Source organism: Apiospora marii, assembly GCF_038362585.1.
Source record: "Apiospora marii strain CBS 49790 chromosome Unknown utg000013l_segment0_segment0, whole genome shotgun sequence".
Classification (NCBI taxonomy): Eukaryota; Fungi; Ascomycota; class Sordariomycetes; order Amphisphaeriales; family Apiosporaceae; genus Apiospora; species Apiospora marii.
Window position 1 is genome coordinate 709,789 of NW_027117384.1, and position 13,742 is coordinate 723,530.

General features: G+C 54.1%; 6 protein-coding genes across 6 annotated transcripts; 1 reads left to right on the forward strand and 5 right to left on the reverse strand.

Moving 5' to 3' along the window:
* Nucleotides 1-606: 606 nt before the first annotated feature.
* On the forward strand, nt 607-1,908 carry PG985_015369 (NADH:flavin oxidoreductase/NADH oxidase; the record flags this gene model as incomplete). The annotated part of the gene is made up of 1 exon (XM_066835135.1): nt 607-1,908. One exon carries the CDS (start codon nt 607-609, stop codon nt 1,906-1,908), a length of 1,302 nt encoding a protein of 433 aa, XP_066676338.1.
* Nucleotides 1,909-3,097: 1,189 nt separating this feature from the next.
* Nucleotides 3,098-4,070, reverse strand: PG985_015370 (uncharacterized protein; the record flags this gene model as incomplete). Its single annotated transcript, XM_066835136.1, has 3 exons — nt 3,098-3,346; nt 3,436-3,894; nt 4,008-4,070. The coding sequence occupies 3 exons, from the start codon at nt 4,068-4,070 to the stop codon at nt 3,098-3,100; spliced, it is 771 nt and encodes a 256-aa protein (XP_066676339.1).
* Nucleotides 4,071-4,987: 917 nt separating this feature from the next.
* Nucleotides 4,988-6,888, reverse strand: PG985_015371 (uncharacterized protein; the record flags this gene model as incomplete). Its single annotated transcript, XM_066835137.1, has 2 exons — nt 4,988-5,424; nt 5,502-6,888. The coding sequence occupies 2 exons, from the start codon at nt 6,886-6,888 to the stop codon at nt 4,988-4,990; spliced, it is 1,824 nt and encodes a 607-aa protein (XP_066676340.1).
* An 863-nt stretch (nt 6,889-7,751) lies between these two features.
* PG985_015372 (cytochrome c1- heme protein precursor) lies at nt 7,752-9,056 on the reverse strand (the record flags this gene model as incomplete). The annotated part of the gene is made up of 4 exons (XM_066835138.1): nt 7,752-8,427; nt 8,487-8,549; nt 8,677-8,828; nt 8,982-9,056. The coding sequence occupies 4 exons, from the start codon at nt 9,054-9,056 to the stop codon at nt 7,752-7,754; spliced, it is 966 nt and encodes a 321-aa protein (XP_066676341.1).
* Nucleotides 9,057-10,622: 1,566 nt separating this feature from the next.
* Nucleotides 10,623-11,930, reverse strand: PG985_015373 (3-deoxy-7-phosphoheptulonate synthase; the record flags this gene model as incomplete). The annotated part of the gene is made up of 4 exons (XM_066835139.1): nt 10,623-10,780; nt 10,837-11,739; nt 11,796-11,853; nt 11,925-11,930. The coding sequence occupies 4 exons, from the start codon at nt 11,928-11,930 to the stop codon at nt 10,623-10,625; spliced, it is 1,125 nt and encodes a 374-aa protein (XP_066676342.1).
* Nucleotides 11,931-12,870: 940 nt separating this feature from the next.
* Nucleotides 12,871-13,645, reverse strand: PG985_015374 (uncharacterized protein; the record flags this gene model as incomplete). The annotated part of the gene is made up of 2 exons (XM_066835140.1): nt 12,871-13,057; nt 13,116-13,645. The coding sequence occupies 2 exons, from the start codon at nt 13,643-13,645 to the stop codon at nt 12,871-12,873; spliced, it is 717 nt and encodes a 238-aa protein (XP_066676343.1).
* Between the last annotated feature and the right edge of the window lie 97 nt (nt 13,646-13,742).

Here is a 13,742-nt window from a genome sequence, read left to right on the forward strand (position 1 = left end):
ATACCTACCTACCTACCTACCTAGTGCTACGTAACCTCGCTCTTCGAGTAGATTGGAGGGGATTCCCACGTCATGCAGGCTCATTACTAAGTCATCTTTCCCTCACCTCCCGAGGCTATCGGCAAGCGAATACACGACGGCCACCGAGCTAAGTAGGTATGGAAGTATGTATATAAGCAGCTCTGGAATACCCGCCTCATACCTCGGTCGCAACGCAGTCGCCGAAGCAAAGACGACAAACAATCACCGGGATCCAGTGCTGCTGCTGCCGTTGCACGTTTTCCTTTCCCAGGCTCAGGCTGTGACGGGGCGGCTCAATCTGTATAGGTAGCACGTCCCCTACGTAATTTATTCGATCCCTTGTCCCTGTCGCTGGCTCCCCCCAAGCCCCCTGCTGCATCCGTTCTCAAACCAAACAAACTCCACCCACCCTCTAATTCATCCCTGCTCGCCCGGGGATTGCACCGTGGCATCGATCCTCAGCTCATCTCGCCAACGCATGCCAAGCCTGTCTCTTTGACCGCGGGCTGTCTCGACCAGCGAGCTAAATTGCCGACGCTCCAAAGCTCCAGCAAAGTAGCAACGTGCTAGGAGATTTCCATCACCATGGCCCCGTCATCCACTACCAATGTCCCGGCGCCGGGCGTGCCGTACTTCACCCCGAAGCAGGATCCACCCGTCGGCACCGCCCTCCAGCCAGAAACGGCGCCTACTCTGTTCCAGCCGCTGGCCATGCGGGACATGACGCTGCAGAACCGCTTCGTCGTCTCCCCCATGTGCCAGTACAGCGCCGAGGACGGCCACCATACCGACTGGCACTTTGCCCACCTGTCCCAGTTCGTCCTGCGCGGCAACGCCCTGACCATCGTCGAGGCCACTGCCGTCACCGCCAATGGCCGCATCACGCCGCAGGACTCGGGCCTCTGGAAGGACAGCCAGATCGAGCCTCTGCGCCGCATCGTCACCTTTGCCCACAGCCAGGGCCAGAAGATGGGCATCCAGCTGGCCCACGCGGGGCGCAAGGCCAGCACCGTCGCCCCCTGGGTCGCCACCCACACCGGCACGGCCAGCGCGGTCGCGCCCGCCGAGGAGGGCGGATGGCCCGACAACGTCTGGGCGCCCTCGGCCATCCCCTTTTCCGACACCTTCCCTCATCCCAAGGAGATGACGTTGGACGACATCCGGGACCTCGTCCAGGCCTTCCGCGACGCGGCCGTCCGCGCTGTCCAGGCCGGCTTCGACATGATTGAGATTCACGGCGCACACGGCTACCTGCTCACCGAGTTCATGTCGCCCCTGAGCAACAGGCGGACCGACGAGTACGGCGGCAGCTTCGAGAACCGCATGCGGCTGCTGTTCGAGATCATCAAGACCGTGCGCGACGTGATCCCCGAGGGCATGCCGTTGTGGCTGCGCATCTCCTCGACCGAGTGGATGGAGTGGGCCGGCGAGCCCAGCTGGACCGTTCAGGACAGCCTCCGGCTGGCCAAGATGCTCCCCGAGGCCGGCATTGATCTGCTGGACGTGAGCTCGGGCGGCAACAACTCGCAGCAGAAAATCCAAATCTCCACCTACTACCAGGTCGACATCGCCGGCCAGGTCCGGGAGGAGGTCCAGAAGGCCGGTCTCAAGCTGCTCATCGGCGCCGTCGGGTTCATCACCAATGCCGAAATGGCGAGGTCCATTGTGCAGGAGAAGCCGCCGGAAAACGGCAACAAGCCGCCGGAGTGCGGTGCCATCGAGGTAGAGCAGGAGGCCGGGCTAAAGACGCAAGCCGATGTAGTACTGATGGCACGACAGCTTCTCCGGGAGCCCGAGTTCCCCCTCAAGTGTGCCTTTGAACTCGGGGTTGAGGTTAAGTGGCCCAACCAGTATGCTCGCTCAAACTGGAGGGCTCATCGTCACTAGATGTAGGGCCCAGAGTAAGGGCGACGACGAGAAAATACACGGATTGCAGGGGACAGGCGAGCGGGATTTATGAGACATGATTATATGCGATGAATGCTTTCACTTTGACTTGGATTCGCCCTAATGCGAGAGCTACCATAAAATGCACGATATAGCGGGCTGAAACGAGCCTGAGCTGATGCACATTCCTCTGATCTGGCCAGTCTGTCGGGCTTGCTGGCTTCCTTGATTGCGTCTCCCTAGCCTACTTTCTCTTGGGAGGGTACTTCTTGCTGCCCACTTCGACCTTGGGCTCGCAGGTGCACCACTCGTCTTCTTTGATGTTGTCCATGACGCTGGGAATATGGCTCCCACAACCGTACCAGGTTGCCTTGTCTATTGGTGGTGTTTAGCCAAGTGTCCTCTAGGCTTGGCCAAAGATGCACCGATGTGCCTCACTTTGCACGTGAGGGGGGCAAGGGAGGATAACATACTGCAGCTTCCGCAAGTTACTTTCATACACATTTTGCAAGATTGCAGGTGGTAGTGGTGGTGGTGGTGATAATGACGGTGATGCCAAGAGGTGGTTGATGACAATAAGTTGCGAGGGTTGTTGGTTGAATTAGAAGGTGAATGAATGAATGGTTGGTTCAGATGATATTCAAAATCTGGAAATCGGTTATGGATGGGTACATGTGTAGATTGTACTCAGGTAGGTCCCCGGACTTGAACGCCGTCCACCACACACACACAGCCTGGATTCTGCGAACTGCTGCGGGTAATCTGATCGGCGAACTACTCTTCCGATGCTACAAGCAAGCCCAACTAACCGCTTTCCCCGTTCTCCGAAGTCGCCGATTATCTACTTATTGGACCGAGGGTGCTGATTGGTGTTCCAAATATTGATCCATCAATACCTAGCGTTTGGAATTGCATGTACTTATAGGTATAAGTAAGGGTTATATTTACGTTCATATGGTATAGCACACAATAGCATTATGCATGTTTGCAGTTTTCATTAAATTACAGTACATACTTATATTTCTATGTCATTCAATGAACCGCACAAGTAAAATCTACGGCGAAACGTAGCCAATAACCAAAGTAAAGACAAATATGTACAAGCCTATTTCACACGTAACGCCCGCCATAATGCCACATCACACTACACGACTATGTACGCGTAGACGTCCCGTAAACCCGGTACATCTCATTCGACATGCGTCTCGCGCTCGTCCGGCTTCCTGCTGCTCATCTCGCTCTCGGCTATGGATCGAATGAGCTGGGTCGCAATCTCCCCTCCGCTCGTGATGATCTCCTGCGATTGCTCACAGGGGACGTGGAGAAACAGGACCTTGCGCGGCCGGTTCTGTTTCGTCAGGTGGGCCATGCTGGAGTAGTAGATGAAGTCGCACAAGTAACGTCCCGGATCCTCAGATATCCTCAGGTCCAGCCCCTTCTGCAACGAGTCGAAATGTGCACATATGTCAGCCATCAATAATGAGTATTGTTTTTGCGCGTGGTGCCTTTCTAGACACCGGGACATACCGGACAGCGTTCGACCCATCGCTTGTGGATATCGCTCACGTCCAAGTCGGACAGGAGCTCCTGCGGCAGGCCCTCCCAGATCCACCCCTCGTCGCCGCCCGCCTCGCGGCGCCGCCGGTCGTCCTGCAGGAACTGGCCGTCGACGTCCTTGATCAGGTAGCCGGCGCGGTGGGCCCGCCGCTCGACCTGCCACAGGTGCTGGGGCCCGGCCATGCCGATGTGCAGCACCGCGTCGACCCTGCAGTCCGGGTCGTCCCACAGGCTCGGCACCAGGCCCCGGACCACCTCGTAGTTGACGCGGACCGGCGCCGGGTGCACCAGGATACGGACTCGCGGTAGGGGAGTGACAGAAGAGGAGGTCTTATGGGCCGGGTCCTTCACCCGGTCGACAGGGAGGTACTCGGGCAGCGACCGGGCGATCTCCCACGACGGGTTGACCGGGTATTGGTCTTTGAACGGCTTCAGACAATAATAAATGAGTTAAGAGTTCTGATGGCATCGGCTTAAGAAGATAAATGTGTCCCCATATGCAGGGTGAGAGTAAGGGCATATGCACTCATGACTTGACTTACACCGAAGCCCGTTACCAAGATAGTGAACTCGTCGTCGTCTCTGGAAATACCGACGGAGCCCATGGTTGCGTGTGCAAAGCTAAGCTTTGCCGGAGGAAGAGGCGAGGAGGAGAGGCAATCGGGGGGAAATGCTCAATCGTACAAGAAGTGCCCCCTGGTCTGGTCTGGGAGGGAGTGGTGCAGTGCCGTTGTCATTCCCAGAGGGGGGCTATGTTATTTGATGTTAAGTTATGTTGGAAGATGGAGAAGAGGTGACTGTGACTATATTTGATGCAAGTAACTTCAAAGAGCAAAGGGCGACTCCGCTCCTCCGCATGATGACGGACCGACCCCCTCGGCCTGAAGTTTATTGTTCTGTTACGTTTGGGAATGGGAAAGCAAGCAAGCAATGGCTGATGCTGCATTTGTGACTTGCTGCATGCGAAATGGCGGAAACCAGGCCCTCTGACCACCTCCCTGTCCCCTCCAGAGCTGGAATGTTGTCCGAACTTTGCGCAAGCGTCCGGCGGCTGGGCCTCGGGTGTTTTTGGTGGGTTAACGTTAACGTGGTGGTGGTTGGGTTTGGAGCAGGTTTGGCGTCATCCCAAAGTAGTCGTAGGTTAGTTACACACTCACTTCTTCTGACCTGCATTGGCGCATCGCCGGCCAACCGGGTACGAATGCCATGCATGCACGCTGCCATGTTTGGCCTTTTCTCTGACATACGTCTTCCAGTAAGTACATAACGTAGGAAACCGAAGCATTTCCATTACTTGATTGGCCAACCCTCGGCCGACCAAAGCCTGTTGTTTGTTACCTACTTCGGCGGTTAGTTCGTATTATGAGCCTGTTCGAGGTAAATCGCATGTCCATAGCCAAACTCCAGACTAGATGCCGATGGATATACCAGAACCGCGGTGTCTCGAGCATTATCCTATATTACATGAACCACCGTGCATTCGCTATCCAGTGTGCGAGCACGTCTGATTGAGACTGGCTGACTACTCAACCCCATCCTCGGTACCGCCTTCTTCTCCCTTCGTCAATATTTCCAAGTTCCCCGTGTTGTCCCAGGCGACTCGGCCTTCATTGACCGCGGACCGCAGCTGTTCGGACAGCACCTCCTTATCGCCTGTGACTGGATCCCATGCCCAACCCTCCTGCATCCACATCCACCGCAGATACGCCCGTAGCTCCTTATCCTGCGGCAGTACACGCATCCACTCGGGCTGGAACTCGCCCTCGCGACCCTTGCCCTTCCAGTCTTGGGCGCGCCCGAGCAGGACGTCGCGGCAGAAGATGCGCCAGCTGTCGATCGCATACGCGCCTTGCGTCATGTGGCCAATTTCCCATGCCGAGGTACGTGAGTCGTCGTGTCCTTCGGGTGGAAGCTCCTCTCCGGCCCGTATGTCGCTGCCATCCCCGGCCGGGGGTAGTTCTTGACGCCGTAGCGAACATTCTTTGTCGGCGGTCTTTCGAGCCATATGCGAGCAAACTTCTGAATCTGTGCCGTACGAACCACTGAGAGCCCAAGATGTTTAATCATGGCCGCGATCTCACTTGGCGCCGCCTCCGCAAGCGCCTCCGGGCTACGGAACGTGTCCATCAGCGTGCGGAACACGGGGATGGCCGCCTTCCCAGACGTCTTCACCAGGAAGGTGACGGCAATGAGCAGGCGGAAAGGATCATCGGCAAGCTCTTCTTGAACAAGGCCGAATCGCTGTGCGAATAGTGTAGGAAATGGCAATGCGGAGACTGTTCCCTTCGGCGGACGTGGACTCTTCGTCTTCGTAGGACTCGTGACCTTGGGGACAGCCTCGAAGAACTTTGAAGAATTGATTCGCTTCGGTGTACAGGTGGATGAACGAAGCACACGCCGGGGTGGCTTATCGATCGTATAAGAAGCTTGTTCGCTTCCAACCAATGTAGCTTGCAAGGAATCCGATAACGTGCTCTCGTCCCCGTTTACCGTAGATTCGACCGCGTCGCAAGTTCCTGGATGTGGCGACTGTCTGTCCACTGCAGTATCAAACTCCTGGATCTGGATATTGTAACCACCCATGGGATCCTCGCGTTCCACGTCGCGGTGATCGTCCGCTGGCCGGGTTGTGGAAAGACCCTGCGCGTGATTTCCATCCCGGCCTTCGTCATCATCTTGAGGGCCCTCATTGTCTTGAGCGGCGTCCTTGTCTTTGTCATTCCCGCTCCCGAGATACCAGGTCGTGGCGTCCTGCAAGACTGTGGGGTGGTGCTGCGCTGCAAGTGAGGCGTCAGTCGGCTCGAGTTGCGCAGCGAAAGCAGATCCTCTGGCTTGCCTCCTCGCTTGCTTACGAGACCTTTTTGCAATTTTCTTAGCAATGCTCTCAGGGATTTCGTCTTCGGCAAAGTAGGGTGAGTTTTCGCCTCGCTTCCGCTTGTTCTGTTTGCTGTCGCCGGCGGAAGCTGCTGGCGCCTGTTGCTGTGCCAACTCGGATTCTGATTGACCGGAGGAGACGGGCTTCTGGGATGAGCCCCCAAGAAGTTGGGTAACATAGGTGAGAATGTCCTGGCCATCGAGTGGCTCTGGGTTTGCATCTTTCCTGAGCAGCGAGTTGGCACATGCCAGCATCATGTCCAGCTCCTCGAACCCACGCAACAGGCCCAAGCTTCGAAACTCAGCGAGCCCGTCCGGGTCCATTTGGCCATGAGCAACAGCCAGACCGAATGCCTCTCTGTCCAAGTCATTCTTTGTGTTCCAGCCGAACATGAAGTCATCTGCAAGCTGGCTGTCCGGATCCTTGGCAGTTTCTGCCGGCTCCGTTTGCTGCTGTTGATCCGCTAGGTTAGCGGCCTGCAGCTGTTGTTTACCGGCATCTTTGTCCGCCAACCTCTGCTTCTTTGATTTCCGTCGGCGGGAGGCCATTGTTCCGTGAATGTATTGTGGCCACGTTTGCCTTTTACTGCATCGTGCGTGGTGAAGTTCCGTTCGTGTTGTAGCTAGGAAATATGATGTGCAGTCAGGCAGCCTGTTTTGGTGATGGCAAACAGGTGGGGTGATTCAGTGTGCACATTAGAGTCTACCAGAATACCACTATTCTGGAAATTGTCAGATATTCGTCAGACTTCGAGAACTCTGAAGGGCAGCAGACATTGTTCGATTTGATGATCATCCCAAGGCATGCATTTCAATAGTCGTGACATTGATCAATTGCTTCTAGTGTTGGGATGCTTAGTACGTGAGGGAGGTGGGAAACCTGAGGCTCACAACAACGCTTGAAGTCATGTACCATCTTGTCACTAAGAGCGAGAACGACAGGGCCTTTAAGTGAACCAAGTTCGCCAAAATTTTATGGGCACCCGAACGTTCCAAGGCTATTCGGTTTGGTGACTGTAGTCTTCTCTAAAGATTTATATGCACATGTGAAACTTGCTACTAGGTAGGTAGCAAATGCAAACCACTCCTGAACAATAGATACATCAATATTCTGGCATTCCCAGAGAAACAAGTTTGCCTTGCCGCCGGATCTTCATGCATAAAGCCAATAGATCTTCTCCCCAGTTCTCTCATCGCAGGGTAGACTGGGAAGGGGGGGAGAAAACAGCTTGTCAAGCAAACAGACAATGCAGCATCTTCTTCAAATCAGAATTGATAAACTTGATTTACACTCTAATGTCACCGTCTTTGGAGCTCCAGTACCGCCGTTTTGCAACCTCGATTCTCTTCCCGAGACAAAAACAAAAGAGCTACGGAGGAGCGTACTATTACATACAGCAGGGTTTAGGTTTCTAGTGGCGAGTGGTCTTGCTGGCCTTGGGAGGGTCGTACACCGTCTTCCTCGACTTGATCGGCGCCCACTTGTATCGCTTGACCCAGATGCTGAGAGCAGTCAAGACTGCAGTGACGGCCAAAACCTTCATGCCCATCTTCTTGCGGTCGTCCATCTCGGGCTCGGCAGCCCAGTTCAGGAACTCGGTGACGTCCTTGGCCATCTGCGAGGTCGAAGCCGGGGTTTCGTCCTCGTACTCGACCAGGCCATCGTACAGAACACGAGCCATGGCAATACCGGTTCCGGGGAAGTAGGGGTTGAAGTTCAGACCCGCCTGGACCTGAGCACCAGCCGGGGGCTCCTCGGGGTAACCGGTCAACAAGCTGAAGATGTAGTTGCAGCCACCGTGGCGGCCCTTGACGATCAAGCTCAGATCCGGGGGCAGGGCACCGTTGTTGGCAGCTCGGGCAGCCTCGTCGTTCTTGTAAGGGGCAGGAATGTAATCCGAAAGCTTTCCAGGTCGCTTCTCAATCTCACCCTCATCGTTGGGCTCCGTGTCGTACTCGTTCTGCTCAGCCAGCTCCTTGGCCTCGTCGACAGTCAAGACGGTACCGACGAGTGTTCGGTAGGGGACACGGCTGAGAGAGTGGCAGGCGGCGCAGACTTCCTGGTAGACCTGGAAACCACGGCGGAGGCTGTGATTCGGGTGTCAGTGGGAACCAATGACGAAATGCGAGTTCATCTGGACTCTTACGCTTGGTGGTCAAAGGTCTTGAACCATTGCTCGTGAACCCAGGGGTACGCTGTGGGGTGCAGACTGTACAGATATTTTGTTAGCAACGTCATTTTGATTAATTGGTGTGAATTGATATGATAATGCCATTTGGACCGCACCGGATCGACCCGGCTTGGTCCAGCGACTTGTGTTCATCGTCTGCACATACCCTTCTTCGGCAGGTGTCATGGCCTGAGCAGTAGGTCCGTAGAGATGGTAGTACCAAGCGACGGATCCAATGGCAGCAGCAGTCGAGGCGGCGGCGGCCATGTTCAGCCGCGCAGGGGACTCGGCACCGGAGCTTGACGTCGAGGCATTTCGCTAGAAGAAAGATATATAGTCAGCTACGACTGCTCCATTGCAGCTGTCCGGGTGGCCACCCTTGGTGGCAGGAGACCCATTGGAGCCAGCATTGAGGCTGGGACGAGCCCCAGGCAATTGATTGAGCTGCGTTGGGAATCGAATTGGTCGTACCTTGGCGAAGCTGGTCGCGCCATTTCTGGCGGAGTTGAGAATGCGCGTCGAGCGCAGGCAGGATCTTGCCAACATGGTGGGCGAGCTGCTCTTCAGGCGGATGAAGGGCGGCAAGCTGGTTGACAATGTCAATGGGTCGTCAGACTCGTTGTCTGGAGGTTCGGGGTATTTCGTCGTTTAGGGTGGTGAGAGAATTTGGAAAGCTCGAGAGAAGAAGCCGAACAGCAATCAGGAAAGCCTGGTTTCTGATTCGCCAGTCCCGAAGAGCAAATGCGGGTCGACTTTCCTGCGCTTGATCCGAGCGCTCACGTGATCTTCCGATCCTCTGGGTTGGGACCCGAAGAACCGAAAATCGGATAACCAATCCAGTGCTTCTTGTTACTGTACATGCAACTGCACGCACTCCAAGGTGGGAAGCTACGATTAATGGAGATGTCACATCAGGCTACTACATTCTGGCACGGGGCCATAGTTTGTAGATGCGTCTAGGCTCACAGATTATTTTCTTGTATAGAAGCCACTCTCTTTTCCCGTTCTGGTGAGTAGTTGACGCGTACGACAGATAGGCAGCTGTAATATGCCACAAGTGTTCCAAGTATAAAATGGGCAGCACTGGCGGCCTGGTAGTAATGTATGCCCATGTAATCGCGGCCAATACCGCTCAATACCATATCAAGCCCGGGCATCTTTTTTCTTAGCTCTACCCTCCCGTCTCATCCTTTCAAAGATCACAATCAGCGAAATACAGAAATACAAGAGGTCCCTGGCCCAGCATATGCCATGCGATCCGCCACTGAACAAGCGTTTGCCATACCCGAGCTGCTGGAGGCCATATTGCTCAGAGTAGACATGCGAACCGTCCTGGTATCGGCTCAGCGGGTCTGCCAGTACTGGCGAGAGCTTATCTCGCAGTCAAGCCCGCTCCAGGAGCATCTCTATTTCAAACCAAGGCAAACAGCCTTATGGGGTGATCTGGAAGAGAACCCGCTGGCCTGCGTCGCCCTACCAATACGCTTGTTTGCAGGAAACCCAGCCTCTTTGAGCACGTGTTGGCAGAGTACCTTATCAGACTATATGCGGCTCGTGTGCGACGAACAGTCGGTATGGGCATCTTGCGAGAAGGTCAGCCGGCGAGAAGCAAGTTGGCGCAAGGTGAGAGAGTCAGCTAATGAAACAATGCCCTATGGCCTTCTCAACTACGTGTCAATATGAGCCCGTGTTGAGTTTAGCTGACAATAAACGAGTGTAGATGTTGATTTGTCAACCGGTAACCCGTTTGCAAACCAAGTGGTCTCAGGGTAACGATCAGGATACCACTCGGCATTGGTTCGCAGGACCAGCATTTCTCTCACTGCAAAAGGAACTCAGCTTAGAGCAGGTAGTTAAGAGTGCGTGGCGTGGCATGCCCAAGTGTGAGGTGTTATATGGAGTCAGAGTTCTGACGAGCGGACGCGGGCCCGATCTCCAAGTCTGGGGAGACAGCCAAGGTTTCCACGGGCAATATCAAGGGTGTAAAGTAATTTGTTTCCATAAAGAAGGGCACCATACATACTGAGTTTCCCCTTAAATTGCCCTTTAATTATATTGCTACCTTCGCCCCGGTCATTTTTGTGTGTATCATTTACAGAAATCTCACGTAGATCATTGGCCATTCGAGCTTGAGATCTTCCTTCTCTCCTTAACAGCATTGGCGAGGTTTTCAAGCACTGACTCGGTTTCTTGCCAGCCAATGCAAGCGTCCGTGATACTGATTCCATGCAGCAAGCCTTGGGGACCTTCCTTTGGTACCTTCTGGCTGCCTGTATCAAATATGTTAGCCAATGCAGATGAGCAACTCTGACAGGGCAGGACTCACCCTCGTGAATATTGCTCTCAATCATGACACCCATGATAGCGGACTCTCCTTTCGAGATCTGTTCGGCCAGCTCGGCAGCTACCTTAGGCTGGTTCTTGTGGTTCTTCTGGGAGTTGCCGTGACTGCAGTCCACCATCAATCGCTGGCGCGTATTGGACTTGGCCAAAGCCGCCTTGGCTTCAGCGATGCTCTGGGCATCGTAATTGGTGCCCTTGCTTCCACCTCGCAGGATGACGAAGCAGTCATCGTTACCCACTGTACCAACGATGGCAACAACGCCCGGCTTCGTGACGGACAAGAAGTGATGGGGATGCTTGACAGCACCAATGGCATCAATGGCAACGCCCAGCGTTCCATCGGTGCCGTTCTTGAAGCCGACTGGGAACGACAAACCGCTGGCCAGTTCGCGATGCAATTGGCTCTCGGTTGTTCGGGCACCAACAGCGCCCGCTGCGAGACAATCGGCCAAGAACTGAGGGGAGATGGTGTCGAGCATTTCGCTGGCGATGGGCATGCCCTTGTCGGTCAAGTCGACGAAGAGCTGTCGCGATATGCGCAGGCCCTTGTTCATCTTGAAGCTGTTGTCGATATCCGGGTCATTGATCAAGCCCTTCCAGCCTACCGTTGTGCGGGGCTTCTCAAGGTAGGATCGCATGACAATCACCAACTCGTCCTTGTACTTCTCCTTCTCCTTCAGCAGCATGTCGCAGTACTCGAGGGCGGCCTTGGGGTCGTGGATGGAGCAGGGCCCGATGATGACCAGCAGACGTTGCTTCTCATCGGTGCCATTGACTACTGCGGCCACCTGCTCACGGCCCTCGAGCACTGTCTTCTTTCCGGTGGGAGTCTGGGGAATTTCATGTTGCAGCAGGTCCGGTGGCGTCAAGGGGTTGTAGCCGCGAACTATAATATACCAAGTCAATTGGAGTCGCAGAGCAATTGTCCATGTGGTTTCTTACTTCGCCAATCCTCGCTGTCGGCCTTGTTGCCCACATTCTTGTTCTCGATGAAGAAGCTCTAAGAAAAAGTGAGTCAGAAGAGGCTATCCGTGTAAGTGGCCGCAGTGATGTAATGGAGGGGCTACCTACCGACATGGTGGGCTGAAATCGGAGGCTGTGGAAAGATAATAAAGACCAATTGTCGGGACACCCGGGCTTGAATAGGGTCAATTGAAAAACCTATACTAGAAATAAGGGGGAGAAGATGTTACAATTGTTTGCTGGAGGACTGACAGGAAGAAAAGAAAAAAAGTCTGGCGGCCGCTGAGCGCAGATCGGAGCTGTATCGCATGCAGCTCAAGCTATGAATTGAGGTGACGGAACCGAAAGGCGGGGCAACAGGGAGAGCCAGTCCAGTCGCCATGCAGCCATTAATTATCACCGTTGTATCTCAACGTACATGGAGAGAGCCATCTGATGATACCTCCCTCTTCGGATGTGACGTTGGTACCCCCCGTGACTTAACCTAAGATGATTACTTACCAGTATCGTTAGTCGGGTTCCTGATGTACAAGTAGTCAGGTTCTAAATATATACGTACAAGCACTGCACACATCCTGTGATCAGAAACATTGATGTTTTCATTTGTTTAGCTGTATGTATGTAACCGTGCCCTTGCTGCCGCTGTTCGTCAGGTCATACGATTTCCATGTATACCTACCTACCTGCCACAGTTCAATGTTCGTGATATTTCGAGCAGAACAAACACATTCTTCTCCACTCTCTTGTCTTCCATCCATGGGAAAGAGTCACACCAAATCGGCCCCCTTATCAGTTGCGGATAGTCATTACTTCGTCTAATGCATCTTTTCTCCCACGTACACTCAGTAAGTATGAACCTGTTAACACTGAATGTACAAGTTGACTTTGGTGTATTTCTTCTCCCTTTCTCCCTGATGCGACCTGTGACCCGGCTTATTAGTGTTTGATTACATGCATCTGCCCCCCCTGACCTTGATGCAATCGTACTCGGAAAGTCCCTTACGCGGTGATACTGCATCCAATCACCACACTCCTCGAGTCCACGCTGGGTATCTCATTCGCCCTTTGTACGGAGGCCGGCAGGATTCTTGACCGCTTCCTTTTGGAACCGTTCCACACCATTGAGCTTGCCGTACAGCCACTTCAAGGCCATGGTGCTGCCTGACATCAAGAGCGACGAAAAGGTAAATAGCAAAAGCCTTTGCCACGTGCTCAAGATCTCAAAGATGGGATACGGATACCTGTTCACGAGTATTAGTGTAACAAGCCCTCCAGAGAAATGATGTCCAGTTTCCCTACCATCCATTTTGAGTGAAGCAATACTCTACCCAAAACCAATAGGCGAAACCTAATACGGTGCTAAGGGTGACTGCCGAGTATGCGTTGACCGTCCATGGCGGGCTAAGTAGAAGAAGGTCCAGCGCGAGCATCAGGCCTGGCGCGGCGTGGAAACCGAAATCGGGAAGAAAAGCAAGCTGAAAGTCGGGAGGGAACACGAGGGACTTGTCGATGGCGCAAAGTCCCCAGTACAAGACAGTAATCAGAATCTCCAGGGGTGCCGAGAAGACCGACAACGCATTCTTTACAGCAAACAGACCAGGCGAAAGTGTAATGTCTGCCAGTAGCCCGGCGATGAATGTGATTTGCGCCAGAGACAGGCCTATGATGGTAAGAAACTGATAGTGACCACCGTAGGCACTTGACATGGGCGTCTCCCAGTTGTTGAGGAACCGGAACGAGGCCGTGAACGAAGCAATACCTGCAGCATGCAAGAGCAGCGAGAATTGCCTTGATGGGGCTTCCAGCCGCTGTAGCTGATGTCGGGCCATGGTACCAGGATCGTGATCTCGTGGATGAATGTGTGCGGTTTATGTTTTTGGTAAGTACAATTGGAGGGACAGATTACCAGTGACGAAGGGTTCTGTG